Here is a 21,153-nt window from a genome sequence, read left to right on the forward strand (position 1 = left end):
CTTGTGTGGCTGCCCACTCTAAAGGGAGAAGGGGGGGGTGGGGTGGGTTGTACTGTCCCCAAACGGTCAAGGAGCTTATACACTTCTCCCAGTGCAGTCCCTCCCCACATCAGAGGGACCCTGTGGGCGGAGAACACTGACTCACTGTGGACTGAACAGCCTGTCTTCAGCCCTGGTTCTTGGAAGTCCTTGTCCCTACTATGCTTCTCACAGTCGTCCCAACATCTGGGGGCTCAGGAAGGCCTGAGAGGTCTGAGCCTAGGTGGTACTGGGCTGGGTTTGCCCAGTAACCCAGATACAGTGCTGTTCTCGGTGGCCCCTGCTGCCCCCACATGGCCTGAGCCAGCACTGCACCCAGGCCAAAAGGAGCCTCCTGGGTTACACCCCTCACAGTGTGTGGACAGTGCTCCTCTGGGGAGACAGATAGATTCCCTGTGGAGGCACGACTGCTTGTGATGGGGAGGGTCAGGAAGCTTCCGTAGGAAATGGCATCTAAGGTACAACCAGAGCACCAGAAGCTCCAGCCAGGGGAAAATCTTTGGCAAAACGGGGAAGGCAGCTTTGGAAGGGCTTTGGCTGCTTGCTAGGTCAGTATGTTCCCAGAATTCTTATTTGACTTTGATCTTGCAGGGTAGTGTGTGCAAACTGGTTTCACCTAGTGTGTTACTGATTGATGGTGCCTGCCTGGAGTGTTACTGAGAGTAAAAATCTGCTAGGCCCTGCAAGAACCTGAGTGCCTTGATGGATTGGTGATGGCTGCTTCAGGCAGAAACAGCATCCTTCGGAGCTGCAGGGTCGCAGAGATCATAGTTAAGGTTGAGATACCCAGAAGGGCTTGGCCATAAAGCAAGAAACGGGAGACTAAGGAATGAGAATTTAATGGGGAAGAAGGATGCTTAGGGTGTAGCCTCTGGCCGGGGGACACCCTGGCCCTGGTCTTGGGCCAGCAGACGCAGAAGCAGGGAGTGCAGGGCCCGACAGACAGGTGTGTAGCCCAGGCGGCTCAGATGCAGGTAATCGTACATGTCATGGTGACTTATGGTACCGTCTGAGTGCACAAAGCCAGGGTCGGCATCCAGGAAGTGGGCCCGTGGGTGGCCAGCCAATGCTGCCCGGACCAGCTCGTTCACTCGCCGGTTTTTCTCACGAAGTGGGTTAGGGTGCTGGCCCCTCGGAAGCAGGCCCTGAGAAAGGCCACCAAGAGTTGTGAGGAGACATCCTACCAACATCTGGGTATCCTGTTCTCTGGGACAAACTGTTCACCCTCACCAGGAAGTTCCCAGGTGTAGAATATACTAGGGATGGAGTAGTGGGGGATCAGAAGGGCAATTCCTGATACCATGTCCGAGACTCCCTTCAGCAAGTACCTTCTGGGTGCCAGCCCCTTTCCAAGTATCCATCACAAAAATGACACCATGGCAAAGGGTCAACCCCTCTTTCAGAGGAGGAAATATTCCAGCTGGAAGTGATGGAGCCTGGATTCACCCCAGGAACGCCTATTTTTGGCTAATTGTTTTGAGTTTTGCAACACCCCCCAGAATCTTCAGCAATTTCTTGGGCAACAGCAGCTACCTGGTCCCTGAACACCTTAACAACAGCTGCTGGGTATGTAGCAAGCTTCAACTGGAGATTTTGCCCGAAAACCACCGCTTTGTGCCATGCTGCCCAGAACTGTGCCGGCTGCAGCTACACCTGCCATTCTTTCTTCCCTGCCCTCCCACCCTCTCACCAGCACCACGACCCGGGCCTGGGGCTGCCGTTGGTTCACCAGTTGCACAATGGCCTTGATGCCACCAGTCACTTGCTCTGCTGTGTGCCCGTGGTTGTTGGTACCCACCCAGACCACCACAATCTGTGGAAAGAAAGGCATGAAGCAGCGGTCAGGAGGGAGGCTTGGGGCGCGTTAGCTGCCCACCGAAGCTCTGCTCACCTTGGGCCGGATGTGTTCCAGCTCCCCGTTCTCCAGTCGCCAAAGCACATGTTGCGTACTGTCACTGCCAATGCCAAAGTTAAGTGCGTGCAGAGGAGAAAAGAGCTCCCGCCAGAGCTGCAGACAAGAAGTGGTGTGGGTACATTGGCAACAAGGGCATTGGCAACAAGGACCACCACCCTCTGTCCAAGCCACATATAATGGAAGAGCCCTGCCTTACGGAGGCAGTCTGGTCGAATCTCGCTTTATGCAAACCTATTACAGTCTCACTTTCATGGAGATCCACAGAAGCGAGACTCACTTTATGGAAACCTATTCTGCTAGAGTCATGCATGCATGGAACCAACAGCATTTACAGTTGATGAAAGCCATCATGGTTTGACCTCACTTAGTGGAAACGTAACATAATTGAGTCCCCTTTGTGGAGAGCTATTACAGTTGACTTTCACTTGGTGGAAAGACTACAGCTTTGTGGACATCCATTAGGGCTGTGCACTACCTTAAGCAAACAATAGAATCTCACTTTAGGCAATCTTCTTGCAAGAAAGCCTCATTTTAAGATTTTAAGTCTCACTACACAAAAACCCATGTGACAAAGACTGGTCACACAGTTCCTTCTCAGTAGAATGTTGCATCTTACACGGAGGTTTGGGTGTGGGTGCTGCCTGAGGCTATTTCGGGTACCTCATCCCTGTCTGGCTTGGGCTCTGATCCAGATGTGTCAGTGAGGGCACAGGCCTGGGTGGGGCAAGGGGATGGGGGATGGGCCTCACCTCGCACTGGTGCATTAGCTGGACCAAGGAGTCCCCGATGAAGACGACTTCGGGTTCCTTATCTTTGCTGTCGGCCACGAACCGATGGTGCTTCGGGGACGTACAAGGGGAGTCAAAGGCACGCGCGCTGCTTGGCCCACCCCACTCTGCTTCCCCGCTTCGCCTCCACCACCCCAACTGCTCTCAGTTTCCTAATCCCACAGAGAGAGTGGCGCCAACCAACTGCTCTCCTGAGGCCCCTCCCGGACTCCTGAGTATCGCGGGCCGGGTCGCTCACCAGGGACATCCAGCGTCCATCACCCTGCACGTCCTGCACCGGCGTGGGCTTGCTGGCTGGGTTCTCCTCTCCGCTCATCTTGGCGCCGCAGCTCCTTCCTGCAGGACTGGCGAGCGAGGTTGACCCGGGAGAGTCGGCCGAGGAGGTGGCTCCGCCACGCCCACCCCTCCCTTCCAGGCAACAATGGACGGTCCCGACGCCCGCACTCTAGCGAGGACTACTGCCGATCCCGGGCACCGCCTCCTCTGCAGGAGCGGAAACCTTCACTTAAAAGGGGTGGTGGAGTTGGGAACCCATGCTTCCCCCGCGGCGGCCGCGCAGTGGGCTCGTCCGGCGCTTCCCGCCCGGGCCGCTCAAGCTCGGGCGGCGGCGGCCAGCGCACCCGGGCCCCTGGGAACGGGGAGGCGAGATCATCCAGCACCCATAGGGGAGGGAGGAACCCCACACGCCACTCCGGCGTCAGGGGGAGGGGCGCGCTACCTGAAAGGCCGAGAGTGGGCGGGGGAAACCTAGAGCTTTTCTTTGGGGGAAGAATCCGTTTGCTGTAGAGCGAGAAATGTGCGGAAGGGATCGCCAGCTGTGTGTGTGTGTGTGTGTGTGTGTGTGTGTGTGTGTGTGTGCGCGCGTGTGTCATTCACGTGGTGGTGGGGGAGGGAAATGAGTGGACGAGTCCATTCCTGGATCCCTTGAGGGGGTGGCTCGTACGCACCTGGCTAGGTGGGGACGCTCCCATTTTCTATTGATGTGGGTAGAAAAAAAGATAGCAAAGTGTGAAAAATAGAGCCTCCGTTGTAAGGAGACACCCTAAGAGAGAGCCAGGACTTAAGTGCTCCTATCTGCTCGCAGGCCTCCCCTGCTCAAAAATACCAGTTTTTGTGGCATAAAATCTAAACTACACATCTTTGCATTACAAACATCACAGGCCCTGCAAAGAGGGCAGAAGAAGGTACAGAAAGAAAAAGGAAATTAGAGATGCTGCAAGGCCCAGGTCCAGCCTGGCACCCCTCCCACCCAGCTCATCTTGCAGATCTGTGGCCTCTGTTCCTCTCTCTAAACCCACAGGTGTGTCTAAGCTCTGAAGCCTACATCCATAGCCAAGGCCACCTAAGGTCGGCCCCTCCCGGCCCATATTAATCTCAAATGTCAAGTCTTCCCAACTCTTCCTCTTCTCAGGGACCAGGTGGGGGTCCCACATCCCCCTAAACTTCCTGGTTATATTCCCGTAGCTCCACTTCCTAATGGGACCTTCCCATCTGTTCATTCTTTCTAGGTAGGTTGATACTGAAATATGGTCTTATTTATCATGTTTTGCTTCAGTCCACTTGCCTGGAACAGGGCCTGACTCATAGTACCAAGTACTATGGCTGTTCACAAGAACTTAAATGATTATTAAACGAATGGGTCAAATCCTGGCCTTGTCCCAGTGTGTTGGGGAAGACAGATCCAGACGCAGAGATGAGGAAAGGATCAAGGTTGTGATTACGAGAGGTGGAGAAGGGGAAGGAGAAAGAGAAGGACTCAGAGTAGGGGGTTCCTAGGAGTAGCATTTGAGTTTGGCTTTGAAAACTCAGGAAGTCTGGGTAAGCTGTATTACACAGGTAATATAGCTGATTAGGGCGTGGGGAAACTCTGGCCATAGCTTTATTTTATTTTTTAAATGTGTATTTTTGAGTGAGAGAGAGCAGGCAAGGAAGGGGCAGAGAGAGAAGGAGACAAAGGATCTGAAGCTGGCTTGTGTGTGGGCTTGAACTCACCAACCGTGAGATCGTGACCTGAATGGAAGACAGAGGCTTAACCGACTGAGCCACCCAGGTGCCCCTATAGCTTGATTTTAAAGTCTGAGGGGACTAGTGTCGGTAGATAAGTTCAAAAGGTAGAGAAGCCATTGCTGAAGCAAAGCTTAGTGAGAAACAGCTTCGAGGCATTCATTCCATTCAAACCAAGTGCTGTTTCAAGTTAGATGTATTGGCTCATTTTATACTTACAGCAACCACACGAAGGAGGCACTATCAACTCCATTTTACAAATTAGGAAATCGAGGGTCTGAGCAGTTACACACTTTTCAAGGTCATACACCTCAAACGTGCCAGTTTGGGTTGTTTAAACCTAGGTAGTCTAACTCCAGATCCTAGCTCTGAATGACGACTCTATACTGATTCTCTAGGGATGAATTCTGTGACTGTCTGGGGACCCGCTGCAAGTGGAGACTGCCATGGCCCTGTTTTCCCCTTGTGCCTCGCCTCACGGCTTTCCCCGAGAGACAGTCTAAGCCAATCAGCATTCACGAAGGGGGCGGGCCCAGCGAGTCTCACAGCAGATTGGTGTATGGGAGATGCCTAAGGACAAATGAGAGAGATTTCTGGAAGTAAGGCTGGAAAGGGTGGGACCATAACCGGCACTCTGTTCCTCGTGCCTCACGAGAGCAGGAAGTCAAAGGGCGTGGGCGGTGCACGCGCATGCGTGTATTGTGCGTGAGGCCCCGAAGAGTCCACAGGGCGTCGTGAACTAGGGTCACCGTGGAAAAGAAGCCATTGCACCCCACAGCCACGTGGGGTGGGTGGGGGACGGGGTTCATTGGGCCAGGAGGTGAGGTACTCCACCCTTACCTAGCCCCCACCAACCGTACCCCCCTTTCCTAACTCAACTGCCCGCCTTTGCCTCATCTACCCTAGTCCACCGCATTCCCATGACTAGGCCCAGTTCCTGGTAGCTCCTCCGTTGCCTTTTCTGTTTTCCCGAGGTCTTCTCTGTCTCTCCTACTTCTTTGTTGCTGTCTCTTCTGCCTTTCTCTCTCTACCATCTCACTCCACTTTCTGCATTCTCCAGTACCTCCTCTACTTCTGGATTTCTCCTCTGTCCATAATTCCTTCTAGTTCACCAGACCCTGTGGTCTCATGATCCCGTCCACATCCTCCATCTTCTAGCTACTTTCTCCTGTCCCAGTACCCTGTAACCCCTTGTCTGTTCTCTGTTCTGACACACCTCCCCATTCACCATGACTCCCTTGACCCCATCCAACCCCCACGACTCCTTCCTTGACCAAGTCTTTGCCAATCACTCCCTACCCACCCACTATCTTATTCTCATCTTGTCTCTGTAAATAGGCCTTCCACCTCACCCCAAACTATCTTCTCTTCTCACTATTCACTTTTAGGTCCCTGATTTATCGGCATGATGATGACTGTCCTATCTTTTTCTTCCAGGACATTATGGACCCCCGGGGGCCAGGCCCCCAGCCTTTCCAGCGGCCTGAGAAATCTGGTCGTGTCCGTCGTCGGAAGACCAGGCGGGAGCGTAACGAGGCCCTGATGGGCAGCCGCCGGCCATTGACCCATCAGGATCCTCCTGTGACCAGTCAGGATCCACCTGTGGCCCCTACTGTTCCCAAGGTTGTGGTCATAACGCAGGGCCGGCTGAGCCGAGAGCACCGGGGTCTCTTTAATCATGAGGTGAAATCTCTGGATGTGGCCCGGCTGCTTAGCAGTGGGTCCCTAGAGCCCGGCACCCCTTCGCTCCCCACCAAACGCTTCTCAAGCCCAAGCTGGGCCCAAGAACCAGCTCCCCAGTCAAGGGGCAAGGAGAACCAGGTGCCTAGAGGCTCAGGCCCAGGCCCACCCAGTCCCCCAGAGCTCCCTGGCTTGGGGCAGCTGCTGGAGGAGCTTCAGTGCCAGTTGATTCTGCCACAGGCCTTCCCCAGGAGGAACCTAGTGCAGGAGGCCAGGGATGCCATCGTGGGCACTTTACAGGCCTGCCATGGCTGCGTGCCCGACCTTACCCTGGTGCTCCGTGACTGCCAGCCACCCTTACCAGGTGAGTCCACCTCCTACTTCCTGTGATCCCTTTCTCCTTGTCTGCTGTAGCTCAGCTGTCTCCCATGCTTTTTTCCTTTGTGCCAGGGACCAAGCCTGGGGGCCCTGAAAGACAAAGGATGACACCCTCCTGGATCAACAGCCCGGAGCAGGCCCCAGGGGAGAGGAGGCAGAGGAGGCAACAGAGGACAAAGGAGCTCACTTTCTCCATGCCTCACACCTCCAGCACTCCCCTGGTGCACAGGGTGAGCCTGGTGCCACCAAAAGGTCCCTGGCCACCGCCTTTGCCCTTGTTGCCTTCGCCATCCGGGGCAGCCTGGGGCCCCCCAACAGCCTTTGACCTACTGAAAAGCATCTGGCTGGTTGCCACACCTCCCCCTCCCCGGCCCTGGGGGGTTGGCCCACAACAACCCCTGCCTCAGCCACCATCACCCTTGTTGCCCCGAACCTCTGCCCTGGATTGGAGCCCCAGCCCTCCTGCCCCACTGCCCAGCCTCTCCTGGGTGGTGGCCCAGAGCAGCCCAGAGGCCTGGTCCTTTCCACCTATGAGACTGTACTGAGGGGACTGAGGCTGGGCTAGGGGCAGGAAACCCGCACTCCTGATCACTTCAATAAAGTACCTTCTTCATGGTCCCCTTGATTTTCAGTGAGTGGCTGACCCAAGCAAGCAGCTTTGCTTTGCTCTGAGTTCTGGGTCTAAGATGGAGGGGAAGATACCATCACTTGTCACCTTCTTGGGATTTGAGGGCCAGCAGGGTGGGGAAACCTGGGGTTCAGTCAGTCCAATGCATCTACCCACTGAAGCCAACTATGTGCCAGGCTCAGCTCTGGTGATGCTGGGGCCCCAGAGTGAGTGCTACTGTGGCTGTGTCCCCAGAAGATTCCCAGTCCAGTGGTGGGCACAGACAGTTCCAGCCCCAATGGTTGCATCTTGGGGACAGAGAGGTGCAGGGGCTGAGGGAGTCCAAGGGGGGAGGGATGATTCGTCCCTGGTGATGAGGGAGTTCCTCAGAAAGGAGCAGATGTAGACCTTTACACATTTTAAGATTGGTAAGAGCTTACTAGTAGAGGAAGAAAAGAACATTTCAGGGAATTCTAGAAACGCTGCTTTATGGGACAGTATGTGCAAGGCCTGGAGCAGGGCAAATAGGGGATGTGGAACCATTTTCATTCAGTCCATATTCCTAGGATATCCTGGGACTTAGAGTGAGTCATGTCCAGGTCCAGCCCTCGGTGGGCTCCTGGTCCAGTGGACATAGGAACCGTGTGTGCAAGATCACGACGGGAATGGGAGACGAGGCCTGAATCTACCCCACAGACTTTTTAACTTTGGCCCAACATACATTTAAAGTTTTTGAATTAATTGCCTACTGTTACAAATCAGTTTGCTTTAAAACAAAAGCAAAACAAAAAAAGCCTAACACATTTCTGGCTTGTCTAAAAAAAAAAAAAAAAAAGAGAGAGAGAGAGAGAGAAAGAAAAAAAGAAGGAAAAGAATCTGGCAGCGGACCTACTATCCCTTCTGGCAACAACTGGCTCAAGCCAAGTAGCAGAGGCTGCCTTTTCATGGGTCCCACACTCTCCACTGAAAGTGTTCTGTGCACTTATGTTTTCTGCTTGGCCCCTTGGCTTAGGAAGTTTTTTTAAATGATATTTTGAGGAGCAGCACTTTTTTTTTTTTCCAGTGGAGGGGGAGGAATGAAGCTAGAAATGTTTGTTGGAATCTGATCAGGGGAAATGAAGCTGAGGGACTTGGACGCTGCTCTGTAAAGCCTTCCAGGGATCCTCATTGCCCACTGGGAAACCATAAGGTTGGTACCAGCCGGTAGGGGACTGAACTGGGAGATCACACGACTTGGCTGAAGTCTAATGAGAAAGTGGCAGTGCTGGGTTTTGAACCCAGAGGGTTGATTTGGGTCTGCTCTGGGCTTCTCACAACACCACCTCTTCTGGCAGCAACCCGGTTTCACACCCCGGTGAGCAGTGACTGGACAGGGTCAGGCAATGGAATGTAGTGATTGTGGCCCAGCGTTCTGCCATCTCCGTGTTTTGTGACCCAGAACAAATGGTTCACCCTCTCCAGCCTCCGTGTCTCTGTGGGCACTTCACAGAGCCCATGGGATCTCGGGTGGACACTGCTGGGGATGGCTGTCATGAGGGCAGGAATGAGCCATCAAAGAGCAGTTTGGGGTCTAAGTTGGCGGGGAGGTCAGGGCAGAGCTGGGGTCTGTACGTTGGGGGTCATCCCGAGATGGCTGTCTGGAGGAGGAGGCACGGCTCGGGGGAATGTGAGTTCAGGGTAGGACAAGGGGAGCAAGAGGTATCAGGGAGAGTCCCAGAAGGGAGAACTGAGGCTGAGGCGGAGTAGAGAGCATGGGGAGGGGTCGTCCTCTCCCATGACGATGGAGAAGGTGCCAGGCAGGGCCATCTCGGAGGAGGGGGCGGGGAGAGCGGCGCCCAGCGGCCCCTTTAATCGGGGGCGCGCGCTGGCCGGCCCGCGCGCTCTCGCCGCCGTCGCCGGGCCGGAGCGGGAGCCGGAGCGGAGCTGGGGCCGGGGCCGGGGCCCGGAGCGGGCGGAATGGAGCCCCCGCGCGCGCCCGCTCTGTGCCGCCTGCTGCCGCCGCTGTTGCTCCTGCTGCTGCCACTGCCCCCCCGCGCCCGGGCCAAGTACGTGCGGGGCAACCTCAGCTCCAAGGAGGTGAGCGCGCTGGGCCCTCCCCTGCCACCCGCCGGGCCCCTGGGGACAGGAGGGAAGGGAAGGAGAAGGGTGCCGCCCCGCCCCCTGCCGCCCTTCCCAGGCTGTCCCTGAGAGCCGCGGTGGGATTGGGGCTGGGGATAATAGGGAGGACTGGGTCGGGGTTGGGGCTGAGAGGCGCCGTGGGGTCGAGAAGAGACTTGAGGGTTGTAGGAGGGACATTGAGGTCAGAGCTGGGCGGGGAGGAGGGACGGGTTGGGAGAGTGAGAGTTTGGGGTGGGGGTTGGGAGAACGCCAAGGTGGTGCTGAAGGGACAGCACTTTTCACTCCGTAGAGAGCCTGGAGTTCACACTGCTGCTCAGGGCCAGGAGAGGGCCGTTTGGAATATTACCCAGTAGGAGGTGGTCTCTGGGACCACCGTGGGGCATTCGTGTGGATAACCGGGGGATGCCAGTCAGATGGTGTCTGGGACTGAAGGTGGCCGGGATGGGCACCTGGCCCTCCAGGTCCTTTCTCAGTGCACTTGGAAAATGGGAAAAGTGTTTGAGGGGAGGAGAAGAAACTTGTGTGGGGGGGCATTTGAGACAAGAATCCTGGACCCAAGGTAAAGGGATCACAAGAATTTTGGAGGTAACTTGGTCCCCTTAAGCTTCTCTGGAAATCAGGTACCCAAGAGTAGGGAAGGAAAGTTGGGGGGTCTATGGAGTCGGGGAGTTCTCAAGGATTCAGGAGGACTGGGCCCTTTTTCCAGGATTGGGTGTTCCTGACAAGATTTTGCTTTCTTTCGGATTACGGCCGACTGGACTTCCGTTTCCGATACCCTGAGGTGAGCCTTCCCCCACCACTCTCCATGCTGAGGCTAGATATTCCCTTGGCCTCCCAAGGCAAGGGCTACCCCAGTTCCCTGTACACCCTCAAACTTCAAAATCTCTGGGTCTGCAGGCCAAGTGCTGTCAGAACATCCTCCTCTATTTCGACGACCCATCCCAGTGGCCGGCTGTGTACAAGGCAGGGGACAAGGTGAAGGCTGTGAGGAGGGTGCATGGGAGAGGGAAGAAGGCCGAGGCTGGCCAGGGAGTGACCATGTCCCTGCCTTCCCCAGGACTGCCTGGCCAAGGAGTCAGTGATCAGGCCTGAGAACAACCAGGTCATCAACCTCACCACCCAGTATGCCTGGTCAGGCTGTCAGGTATGGGGGAATGGGCAGATGCTGAAGGCCAAGGGCCTGAGGGCTGTGCAGACAGGCCTCAACCTTCTTCTTGCTCCTTCCCAGGTAGTGTCAGAGGACGGAACCCGCTACCTGAGCTGCTCCAGTGGCCGAAGCTTCCGCTCGGTTCGTGAAAGGTGGTGGTACATCGCACTCAGCAAGTGTGGGGTAAGAGGCTGGGCCCGCCACCTGGGCCTTCTCCTCCTTGCCTTCCTGGTGACCCTCTACCTGCCCAGGGTCCCCCCCCTTAGGCCTCCCCACTTCCCACAGGGAGATGGGCTGCAGTTGGAGTATGAGATGGTCCTCACCAATGGCAAGTCCTTTTGGACACGGCATTTCTCGGCTGATGAGTTTGGTGAGCATTGCGGACCCAGAAACCAGAATCTTTGTGGAGGTCTAGAGTTGGGTGCTCACTGCCGAGGGACACCCAGCTTTGACTGAATCATTTCCTCCTTCTACAAAATTGGCAGGGATCCTGGAGACAGATGTGACTTTCCTCCTCATCTTCCTCCTCATCTTCTTCCTCTCCTGTTACTTTGGATGTAAGTCCAGTACGTGGTGGTGGGGTTAGGAGTTATGGGGGGCAGGGTTGGGGGAATGAGCTAGTCTCCCTTCCCGTCTGTGAACCACCTTCCCCCACTTTTCTTTTAGATTTACTGAAAGGTCGTCAGTTGCTCCACACAACTTACAAAATGTTCATGGCTGCAGCAGGAGTGGAGGGTGAGGTTCAGAGTATCCCAGCTTTTGAGTTCTGTCAGAGGAGGGACATAGGGTCCAGATACCTGGGTCTGAGGAAAAGAAGAGAGGCTGGGGGCCAGGACCTCTGGGTCTGAGGGAGGAGGGGCTGGGGGCCAGGACCTCTGGGTCTGAGGGAGGAGGGGCTGGGGGCCTGGACATCTGGATCCTGAACAAGAGGGGCTGGGGCCTGGACTCCAGAGTCTCCTAGGACGTCAGTGGGCGTAAATGGTCTAGAATCCTGATGGGGGTGAAGGAGGGGTTCTGGCCATCTGGATCATAATGCTAGGGAACAGTGATGCCCCAAAGCTGGTTTCTGTCCTTTCCTCCCTCTGCCCGTTCTCCCCTCAGTCCTGAGCCTCCTGTTTTTCTGCATCTACTGGGGCCAGTATGCCACTGATGGCATTGGCAACGAGAGTCTGAAGATCTTGGGTGAGAATGAAGTGGGCCAGGGGAGGGTGCCTGGGCTCTCTCTGAGCCCTATGTCTGAGACGCCCTCTCCTCCCTTCTCCCAGCCAAGTTGCTCTTCTCCTCCAGCTTCCTCATCTTCCTGCTGATGCTCATCCTTCTGGGGAAGGGATTCACAGTGACACGGTGCCCAGGCTGGGGCGGGAGGGAGTGCTGGGGGGAGGTGTGGCTGGGCTAGGGAACAGGACACTGGGGTGGATCTGGGGGGGGGGATGGCTTCCCGCTTCTCCCTGACAGCCCCCACCCCTGCTGTCTCCCTTCATGGCCTGCTGCCAGGGGCCGAATCAGCCACTCGGGCTCCGTGAAGTTGTCTGTCTACATGACCCTGTACACTCTCACCCACGTGGTGCTGCTCATTTACGAGGCCGAGGTGAGTGCCACTTCCCACTGCCCAGGCCTTGCCTCTCCGCCCCTCCCCAAGCTTTTGGCCACCTCCTCCACCTGTCTGCCAGCCCTTCCCCACATCGCACTCTAGCTGGCTCGCTCTCTCCCACTCTGCGATTTCTGCCTGCCCATCTGTCTCTCTGAGTGCATGCCTCCTCTCTTCACCATCTCTGAGGAGCCTTCTTCCTCCTCCCTCTGTCTCTCACTGTCTGTCACATTTAAACTCAATGTCATGACTGAGAGTTCAGGAGTCACACAGACCTGGATTCCACTCTGGCTCTCCCACTTCCCAGCTAGCTGACCTTGGGTGATGCTCACCCCCTCTAAGCCTGTTTCCTCTTCTGTAAAATTGGGAGGGTCTTACTTATCCCGGAGGGCTCCTCTAAGGCTTTATATCACCTTGGCTTTGCCTTTGGCCAAAAGCCGCCCCTTTTAGCCTCAGTTTCCCCCTCTGCGAAGTGGGGGTGTTAATAAGACCCACCTCATTAGGTTGACGCAGATGGAAAAACTTACGCATGGTAGGTGGTTAGCCCCATGTTGGGCCCCTGGTAGAGAATGTATTCTCTTTCTTTTTCACCCTCACTCTACCTCTATGTCCTTCTATTTCCATTTTGTTCTCTCCTGCTGCTTCTGTCCTGACCCAATCAATAGCTCTGCTCCCTGGGTGCCGGTGGGGGGAGGGGCCTAGGGTCTGGGGTCCTTGTGTGGAGGGCAGGAGGTCAAAGCTATGATGAACCCTTTCCCTTGGGTGCAGTTCTTTGACCCAGGCCAGGTACTATACACGTACGAGTCGCCGGCGGGCTATGGGCTCATTGGGCTGCAGGTGGCGGCTTACGTGTGGTTCTGCTATGCTGTGCTCATCTCCTTGCGTCACTTCCCGGAGAAGCAGCCCTTTTACGTGCCCTTCTTTGCTGCCTACACCCTCTGGTGAGACGTGCTGGGCCCCCAAGCTGTCCCTGTCTTGTGGGGCTTCCCATTTCTCAGACCCTCCTCAGTGAGGCTGATGGGCTTGCAAGTCAGGCAGCAGACCCAGTCTGCCACTTACTTCGTGACCTGGAAAAAATTATTTTCCCAAATTAAAAAAAAAAGAGAGAGAGAGAGAGAGAAAGAGAGAGCGCCTCAGGTTGCTTACCCATAAAGAGTTATCTTGAGCATGCCTAGGGCACTATAGAAGGGCCTTGTGTTTGGTATGTAGTAGGTGTTCAATAAAAGCTAGTTGTAATTTTTTATCATTCAACATAACATAGTCGTACGGTAGGCAGATTCTAAGCCTGACTGCCTGGGTTCTGATCCCAGTTCTAAAGCTTGTAAGTTGTATGACCTCACACAAATCAATGAACTTTGCTCTGCCTCAGTTTCCTCATCTGTTTAATGGGGATGGAAATTGTACTTGTCTCGAAGAGTCTTTGTGAGTTAATGAGTTTACATACTTGAGAAGCTTAGAGACAGGTCTGGCTTGCAGTTAAGTCCTTAATTGTTATTATCATATGTTAATGCATTCAGCAAACATCTTTTGATTTCCTATCAGGTGCCAGGATTTGGGGTGGGGTGGAATGGAGTTAAATTCAACCTAGTCTTTGCCTTCCAGAATTTCCCAGGCCAGTGGGATTCCTGCCCCCTTTTAATCTCTGGCTTCTGAAGGTTACACTGGTTTCTCTCTAATTTGGGACACACCTGGGCCCTACGTGTGTGCGTGGCAGGGGGGCTGGGGCCATGGGGTGGGGAAGAGGGCAGAGGCAGTGTCTCTACTGAACCAGCACCTCCCCTGCAGGTTCTTTGCCGTTCCTGTTATGGCCCTGATCGCCAACTTCGGGATCCCCAAGTGGGCCCGGGAGAAGATTGTCAATGGCATCCAGTTGGGGATCCATTTGTATGCCCATGGCGTGTTCCTGGTGAGGAAGGGCATCCAGGTGGGGGTGGGAGCCTGATGGGCAGAGAGTGGGTGAAACTCCCCAACCCCTGAACTGCCTGGACCTTCTGTTCTGAGCTCTCCATCCATTTCCTTCTCTTCATTCTTTACTCATTCAACAGACACTTACCAAGAGCCTGCTGGATTCCCGCAGGCTATTCTACTCTGTCCCCCCCACCCCCCAAGAAGCCAGCCTCTTCTATTCTCTCCCACCTTGTGTCCTAGCCTCTTCCACTGACCACACCCTTTTTTCTTTCTTTCTTTCTTTTTTTCCTTAAGTAAAATTTACCATCAATGTGAGGCTGGAACTTGTGACCCTGAGATCAAGAGTCTCATGCTGTACTGACTGAACCCCACCCTCTTTCTCAGCCCCTCCCCATTCCTGACCCTGTGCACTGCCCCCCGCCCCCTCACGTTTGCCTTCTGTATCCCACTGCCTTTCCCAAACCCCTTGGTCATTACTCCACCCTTCGCCAACACATTCTTCCATCTGCTGCACCATCACAGACCATTGTTCAGGAAGAAGCAGGTGGAGTGGGTCAGGCTGGGGCTCCAGGGGGCCTAGATCTGAATGACATCTGGAGGGGATCAGCACTAAACCTCTTCTTTGCCGTGGTTTATATCCTATCTGGGCTTCTGGGTGACAGTTCATATACCTTGTTTAATTGTGTGTCAGAGCAGCCCCAGGACAGGATGGATAATGGTCGTTGCACCCACTATACAGAAAGGGGAAGCTAAGGTCCAAACAGGAGAGGTGACCTGCCAGGGTTCCATGGCCTCTGGTAGGAGGGCAGGGCCTTTGCACCCAGTCCTTCCACAGCCAACCATAAGAGGGAGCCAGACAGGAACATAGGCACTGATGAGGATCCAGGCTCCTGACCGCAGGGGTCCACAATGTGCTCTGGGTGGCGAATGTACTCAGTCACAGATGGCCTGGTCCCCCATCTTCTACCCCAGAGCCTGACTTAGGTACAGACTCACCTTCCCAGGACAGCCCTTCCTGAAGCTCTGCAGGAAGTCAGAAAGGGACAGAAACAGGAGAAATGCTGAGAACCATCATGGGCCAAGCTCTGCCCTCTCCTCATCTTTCTGAGTAGGTGCTGCCATCCCTTTCCCCCAGTGAGGCTCCGGGAGCTTTATCGACATGTCCCAGGTCCCATACTCAAAAAACTGGGGGGCGAGAGGTGAGGTGCAGGCCCCGGGCCCCCAAGTGCAGTGCCCTCTTAGCTATATTTCATCTTCAGCCAGTTTCTTTTGTAAAAATGCACAGTTAGCTCAGCACAGCCCCATTCCGCTGTTTACTGCTTTCAGCTGCTTGTTCCCATGACCTTAGAGGGGTCGCGCTGGGCTCCCGTGTGCAGTGCTCGAGTCACACCCAGTCCCTGTTCTCAAGATCTACTAGACTAGTTGGGGACACACTTCTACATTCAACCAATATTTATTGGGTGCTTATGTGCCAGGTGCTGTTCTAGAAGGTATTGGGGATTCAGCAGGGAATGAACAAATTCCTGCCCTCACAGAGCTAACATTCTAGAATTTATCAGGTGTTGTTGTCCAATTGGCCTTTCTGTGTTTATGAAAATATTCTATCTATACTCTGTGCTCTCTGATACAATAGCTACTATCCATGTGGGGCTACTGAGCACTTAAACGTGGCTAGTGTGACTGAAAACAAAAATTTTGGTTTAATGTGGATTAATTTAAATGTAAATAACCCCATATGGCTAGTGGGTATCATACCGGACAGTGAAGGCCACTGAAACTTACCCAGTGATGTCAGTGATCAGGGCTCTGATGAGGAAGCATCGCAGGGCAGTCAGGGTTGTGACGGAGGAAAAAGGTCAGAACTCAGTGCACTGTGACAGCCTGTAGTAGGAGAGCCTAATCAGGAGTGAAGGACTGCAGGGAAGGGTGGGGGATGTCCAGTGAGGGGGAATCCTTACGACCCCATGTTTAAGGAGACAGCCTGAGGCCCGGACAGTGCTGCTCCAACCAGCACCTGGCCTGTCGCCCCAGATCATGACACGCCCGTCGGCGGCCAACAAGAACTTCCCGTACCATGTGCGCACGTCGCAGATCGCCTCAGCCGGGGTCCCCGGCCCGGGAGGGAGTCAGTCCACGGACAAGCCCTTCCCGCAGCACGTCTATGGGAACGTGACGTTCATCAGCGACTCGGTGCCCAACTTCACGGAGCTCTTCTCCATCCCCCCGCCCGCCTCCTCCGTAAGCCCCGCGCCCCCGGCGCACGAGGAGCTGCTGGCGCCGCCCCTGGAGTACCTGACCCCGCTCCCGGCCCCGCCGCCGCCCCCCTCGCCCGGGCGCCTGAGCCCACCCCCTGCCTTTCGCACGCCCCGAGCCCCAACACCGCGCCGCGACCGCCCCCCGGCGCCTGCGCCCACCCTGCCGGACTGGGTCCTGGCGCTGTTGCGCACGCCCCCGCAGACGCCACGCGCCGTGCCCCCGCCACCCGCCTTCCGCGGCTCTCCACCCACTCCCCGGCCGCCGCCGGAGTTCGCCCGGCGCGCTCCGACGCCGCCCCTAGAGTACCTGGCCCCGCTGTCCAGGCGCCCAGCCGCCCGCTCCTTCCCTGATTGACACCAGCGCCCGCACCTCGGGAGGGGGGGCTCCTTTGCGGGGAGGGGGACGGGCCTTCGGGGCCGCATCTGCCCCCCGTGGGTCTCGGACGGCCTCTGACCCTGACCCCCCTCCCAGGCCGGGAAGCAGGTGGAGGAGACGGCGGTGGCGGCGGCGGCGGCCCCGAGGGGCCGCGTGGTGACCACGGCCGAGCGGGGCGCGGCCTCCCCGCCCCTTCCCGCTCGGTTCCCCAAGGCGGCCGACCCGAGCTGGGATGGCCCGACGCCGCCCTACCAGCCGCTCGTGCCCCAGACGGCGGCGCCGCACACCGGCTTCACCGAATACTTCAGCATGCACACGGCCGGGGGCACCGCACCCCCGGTCTGAGCACCCTTGCCCACCCCCGCCCCATGGGCCGCACGCCGGGCCCCGGCCGGGCTCCGGATCCCCGCTCTATCCCGGCCCCAGGGCTCTGCCATCCCAGGCCTTCCCGACCCTCCCCACCCCTCGCGCCCAGGTAGGGGTGCCTACTGTCCCGCTCACCCCACTCCCCACCCCCCACCCCCGACTCTTGTGCCAAACGGTCCCGCGGGAGCCTCTCTCCCCGTCCCCTCCCTCAGCCCCTGCCCCGAGCGGCGCCGGATTCTGGGCTCCCGCTGTTCCGAGACCTACGGCCCCCTGGCCCCCTTCGAGACCTCTGATCCCGCCGGACCCCGGAACACCAGGGACGATCGTCGGGACCCTGCCCGTGACTCTCCAGGACTCCGCGACCCCGAGCCATTGCTACTGGGACGGATATTGTGAATCTGGTCTCGACTCTGAAACCTTCCCTTGGATCTCTGTGACCTCGGACCCGTGCTCTGCCCACCCTGTCTCCATCCGGGGGCCCTCCCTCAGGTCCCCGGCAGAAAGACTTTTTCCCCTCTTGCCAAAATAAAGCGGATTCGTTAAGTTTTTATCTATAAAATGGCCTCTTTATATCTCGATGGTGCTCAGAGGCGGGGCTGAGCATGAACTGTTCCAAGCTCTGGACCTCAGTGTGTCCATCTGTGAAATGGCATTTGGGGAGGGGCCTTCACGTTGGCCCAGAATCTGGGAGAACTGAAGATACGAATCATCTAACAGAACCCTCTTACTGCGCCGCTCCTTTATTTTCACCTTCTCTTCTCCAGTCAGAGCTAGAGGCGCCCTCCAGTGGCACGAGCTTTGCTCAACCACCTGTACCCCGAGTTTGGGTTACGATTTTGGCACTGCGCATGTGTGATTCTCTCTTCGCAGGCCAAGGAGGCCACTGCTGCGCACGCGTGTGGGAACAAATGGGCGGGGAAGTTTCCGGAAGTCTCCCTTTGTGGAGGGGTGGGGTTGGATGCTCTGCAGTCCTCCCAGGGCCGCTCTGACCTGCGGCTCCGCGACTTCTCGTCTCCTCTCCATCTTTCCTCCCACAGCGGCCGCTCGGCCCCCGCCCCCTCGCCCTCCCAGCGGGTCTTCCCAGGCCGCTCTGGCCCGAGCGTCCCCTCGTCTCTCTGATCTGGCCCATCCGGCTCCGGAGGGAGGCGCGGGTGGGTGAGCAAGGGAGTGCGTCTATGGGGTCCAGGCCTGAGCCCCTAAAGACGGGCTCCGCCCCCGACACCCGCTCGCGCCCCGCCTCCGGCTGGAGGGGTCTCTCCCGGACCTTCCGGGTCTGGCCCGGCAAGACCCGCACCCTCTATAGAGGCCCCCGCCGGGCTGTAGAGCCCTTCGCTCCCTGGGGACCCACCCGTTTATAAGGTCCGTTTCGGCCTGCAGCGGCTCGCGTCTTTTACTGCTGGACACCGTTTATGGGGTCAGCTAGCCTATGGGGGCCCGTGACTATAAGCGACTCCCACGGTCCCTAGGGCTTGGCCCCATCCATAACGACCCCATTTACAGGCCCTTTCGTGGGTCTATAGGATCTACTCCTCGATTTCCACAGCCCGTCTACAGCGGCGGCTCCCTTCTGGGGGAGTGCAACTCCTGGACCTCCCTGGTCTACAAGGCCATGTCGCGTCTATAGAGGTCACATTTGCAGGGCCTCGCGCCGCGTGGAGGGTCCTCTCCAATCTTTACGGCCTGTCCCGTCTGTAAGTCAGTGCGGGAGGCGGATATGGCCCTGCGCCCGGCTCTGGCCGTGGCGCTGGCTCTATCTTTGGCCCTGCTGGGGCCGCTGTCCCCCGGGGCCCAAGCAGGGGACTGCAAGGGGCAGCGGCAAGTGCTGCGGGAGGCTCCAGGCTTCGTGACCGATGGTGCGGGCAACTACAGCGTCAATGGCAATTGCGAGTGGCTCATCGAGGGTGAGTGGGGCCGCGTGGGTCACACACTCACCCATTCGCTAATTCACTCATCTGTACACTCATTAATCCACTCACCGCATTCCCAGACTCCGGTTCTGGTCCAGGTCCTTTGCTCTGAAATGCAGCCAACCTGGGCCCTGCCCTGGAAGGCCTTGAAGTCTGGTGGGGGAGTCGCACCCAGACCCAGATGGACAATTACAAGCCAAGAGCCATCAATGAGAGATATTCTGAATAATTGTTAGCAACTCAGGCTCTGAGCCCAACCACCTGCTTCAAATTTGAGTCCCGCTTCTCAGTAGCTTTGTGAATTTGGGCAGGCAGCTTCCTTTCTCTGAGATTCGGCTTCCCCTCTCCCCAAGTGGGGATAATAATAGTACCGACCTCATAGGATTGTTGGAATTAAACGAGAACAGTATTTAACGTGCCTGGCACATAGTAAATACACAATAAATGGCATTAGAATTATACTGTTGTTATTTTTTATTTTTTTATTAATTTTTAAATGTTTATCTTTGAGACAGAGCGTCAGTGGGGGAGGGGCAGAAAGAGAGGCAGACAATCCAAAGTAGGCTCCAAGCTCTGAGCTGTGAGCACAGAGCCTAACATGGGGCTCGAACTCACAAACCGCAAGATCATGACCTGAGCCCAAATCGGACTCTTAACCAACTGAGCCACCCAGGTGCCCCTATACTGTTGTTATTTTTAAAGTACTTCAATAAAAGCATTTTTTGCAGTCATTCATGTGCCAGACATTATACTTGCCACTGGGACATAACAGTGACTAAGACAACTCTAGCGATCCCTGATGACTTGGGGCTTAGAATCCAGTGGGGAAGACAAAACACATGAATAGACAGACAGTGACTGCCCAGAGAGGTTGGGACTGTGACAGAGGAACCCCTGGAGGCTGGGGGAGCCCAGAAGAGGTACCTGGCCTGGTGGCTGGGAGAACAGAGAGGGCTTCCTGGGGGAGGACATGTCTGAGCTGAGCCCTCAAAGACCAACAGGAGTCAGCCAGGAAAGAGGAAGAACGTTCCAGAGGGAAACAGTCTATGTAGAGGCCCCATCACTATCTTTATGGGCTCTTAGTCCAGTGGGAGAAGCAAACTCACCCCCAGGGAATGGGAAGCCCAGAAGACATCTGACTTAGCTTGGCCTATAGCTCAGATCAGAGGCATGTGTAGGAGGGAACAGAAGGGTGTTCTAGGCAAGGAGAATAGACCATGTAAAGGCCTGGAAGCAGGAGGGTGTGACGCTTTTGAGGAACTAGGACACAGAATAGACAAAGAGTGAACTAGAGGGTGGAGGACCTTGTGGTTTTGAGCTGTACCCTCAAGGGCAGTAGGGAGGTGGAAGAGAAGTCCAAAGGCAGTGGCCAGAAAAGTCCTGGAAGGCCTCTCGGCAGGGGATGTAGAAGCTGGCCTCCAAGAAGAGAGGGGTCCCCCAGAGGAGGTTCTGGGCAAAGGCCAGAAGTGTGATGGCCCAGATGATGCAGGGCCCCCCTTTGCAGGCCGCAGAGCATGGTCTTTGCCTAGGGACACTGGGGAGGTGTGGGACGGTTTTGAGCAGGAAGGGACATGATCGGATTTATATTTTAGATCTCTGTGGCTATTATATGGGGTACGGATGAAGCATGTTTCTTGGGGATGAGTGTGTCTGTCCCCAGCTTGGGGGCCATTCCTGTCTGGGGGTGTGGGTGAGGGTGAGCACAGAATGGGAAGTACGTGTTCTATGTATACATGGTTTTCTGACCTTCAGGAGTGCCAGCCTGGTCGGTAGATGGGTCTAGGGGGATGAGAGTATTCTCTTGGGGGTCACAGAGGAGGAGGAGCTACTGAAATAGGGTTCTGAAGCATGCGTAGGAGTTTACGGGGTGAGAAAAGGGAACAGAAAAGAGAGTCTGGTGTGTCTCAGGAGCCGCGTCTCGGTTTGTCTGGTCTGGCTGGTCTGTTGGCTGAGAAATGAGGGCGCCACAAGCAGGGGAAGAATGGCCTTGAAAGTCATGCTGAGCATTAATGGGGAGCCACAGAAGGATTTTGAGCAGGATTTTGAACCTCTGGCCAAGCGGGGGGTGGATTGGAGA

At 56.2% G+C, this 21,153-nt stretch overlaps 4 protein-coding genes across 9 annotated transcripts in view; 3 read left to right on the forward strand and 1 right to left on the reverse strand.

Moving 5' to 3' along the window:
• Positions 1–862: 862 nt before the first annotated feature.
• PAFAH1B3 (platelet activating factor acetylhydrolase 1b catalytic subunit 3) lies at positions 863–3,598 on the reverse strand. 2 transcript variants are annotated; one of them, XM_060651251.3, is made up of 6 exons: positions 3,461–3,598; positions 2,981–3,086; positions 2,704–2,793; positions 1,931–2,047; positions 1,730–1,852; positions 863–1,184 (listed from the first exon to the last, which is right to left on the reverse strand). In XM_060651251.3, the coding sequence occupies exons 2-6, from the start codon at positions 3,056–3,058 to the stop codon at positions 897–899; spliced, it is 696 nt and encodes a 231-aa protein (XP_060507234.1). In that variant the 5' UTR covers positions 3,059–3,086; positions 3,461–3,598; the 3' UTR covers positions 863–896. The 2 variants fall into 2 exon arrangements, with proteins under 2 accessions (XP_060507234.1, XP_060507233.1); XM_060651250.3 differs by having other exon boundaries at positions 2,981–3,225; positions 3,461–3,597.
• A 1,685-nt stretch (positions 3,599–5,283) lies between these two features.
• PRR19 (proline rich 19) lies at positions 5,284–7,422 on the forward strand. The gene is made up of 3 exons (XM_060651249.2): positions 5,284–5,566; positions 6,184–6,790; positions 6,877–7,422. The coding sequence occupies exons 2-3, from the start codon at positions 6,190–6,192 to the stop codon at positions 7,347–7,349; spliced, it is 1,074 nt and encodes a 357-aa protein (XP_060507232.2). The 5' UTR covers positions 5,284–5,566; positions 6,184–6,189; the 3' UTR covers positions 7,350–7,422.
• A 1,471-nt stretch (positions 7,423–8,893) lies between these two features.
• Positions 8,894–17,717, forward strand: TMEM145 (transmembrane protein 145). Of its 5 annotated transcripts, none has more exons than XM_060651228.2 (15): positions 8,894–9,487; positions 10,236–10,310; positions 10,427–10,504; positions 10,587–10,673; positions 10,758–10,859; positions 10,962–11,046; positions 11,162–11,233; positions 11,343–11,411; positions 11,778–11,858; positions 11,942–12,020; positions 12,171–12,264; positions 14,050–14,170; positions 16,204–16,410; positions 16,900–17,278; positions 17,382–17,717. In XM_060651228.2, exons 1-15 carry the CDS (start codon positions 9,368–9,370, stop codon positions 17,563–17,565), a joined length of 1,833 nt encoding a protein of 610 aa, XP_060507211.1. In that variant the 5' UTR covers positions 8,894–9,367; the 3' UTR covers positions 17,566–17,717. The 5 variants fall into 5 exon arrangements, with proteins under 5 accessions (XP_060507211.1, XP_060507213.1, XP_060507215.1 ...); XM_060651229.2 differs by lacking the exon at positions 17,382–17,717 and adding an exon at positions 13,033–13,205 and having other exon boundaries at positions 8,898–9,487; positions 16,900–17,259; XM_060651231.2 differs by lacking the exon at positions 16,900–17,278 and adding an exon at positions 13,033–13,205 and having other exon boundaries at positions 8,899–9,487; positions 17,382–17,579.
• Positions 17,718–18,115: 398 nt separating this feature from the next.
• MEGF8 (multiple EGF like domains 8) overlaps positions 18,116–21,153 on the forward strand; it is a 40,800-nt gene continuing 37,762 nt past the window's right edge. The window contains exon 1 of the mRNA XM_060651219.3: positions 18,116–19,070. Within this exon, the coding sequence (XP_060507202.3) occupies positions 18,884–19,070 (187 nt within the window). The 5' untranslated portion in view covers positions 18,116–18,883. The remainder of the gene's footprint in view (positions 19,071–21,153) is intronic.

This window comes from Panthera onca, chromosome E2, assembly GCF_046562875.1.
Source record: "Panthera onca isolate mPanOnc1 chromosome E2, mPanOnc1 haplotype 2, whole genome shotgun sequence".
In the NCBI taxonomy this organism is placed as follows: domain Eukaryota; kingdom Metazoa; phylum Chordata; class Mammalia; order Carnivora; family Felidae; genus Panthera; species Panthera onca.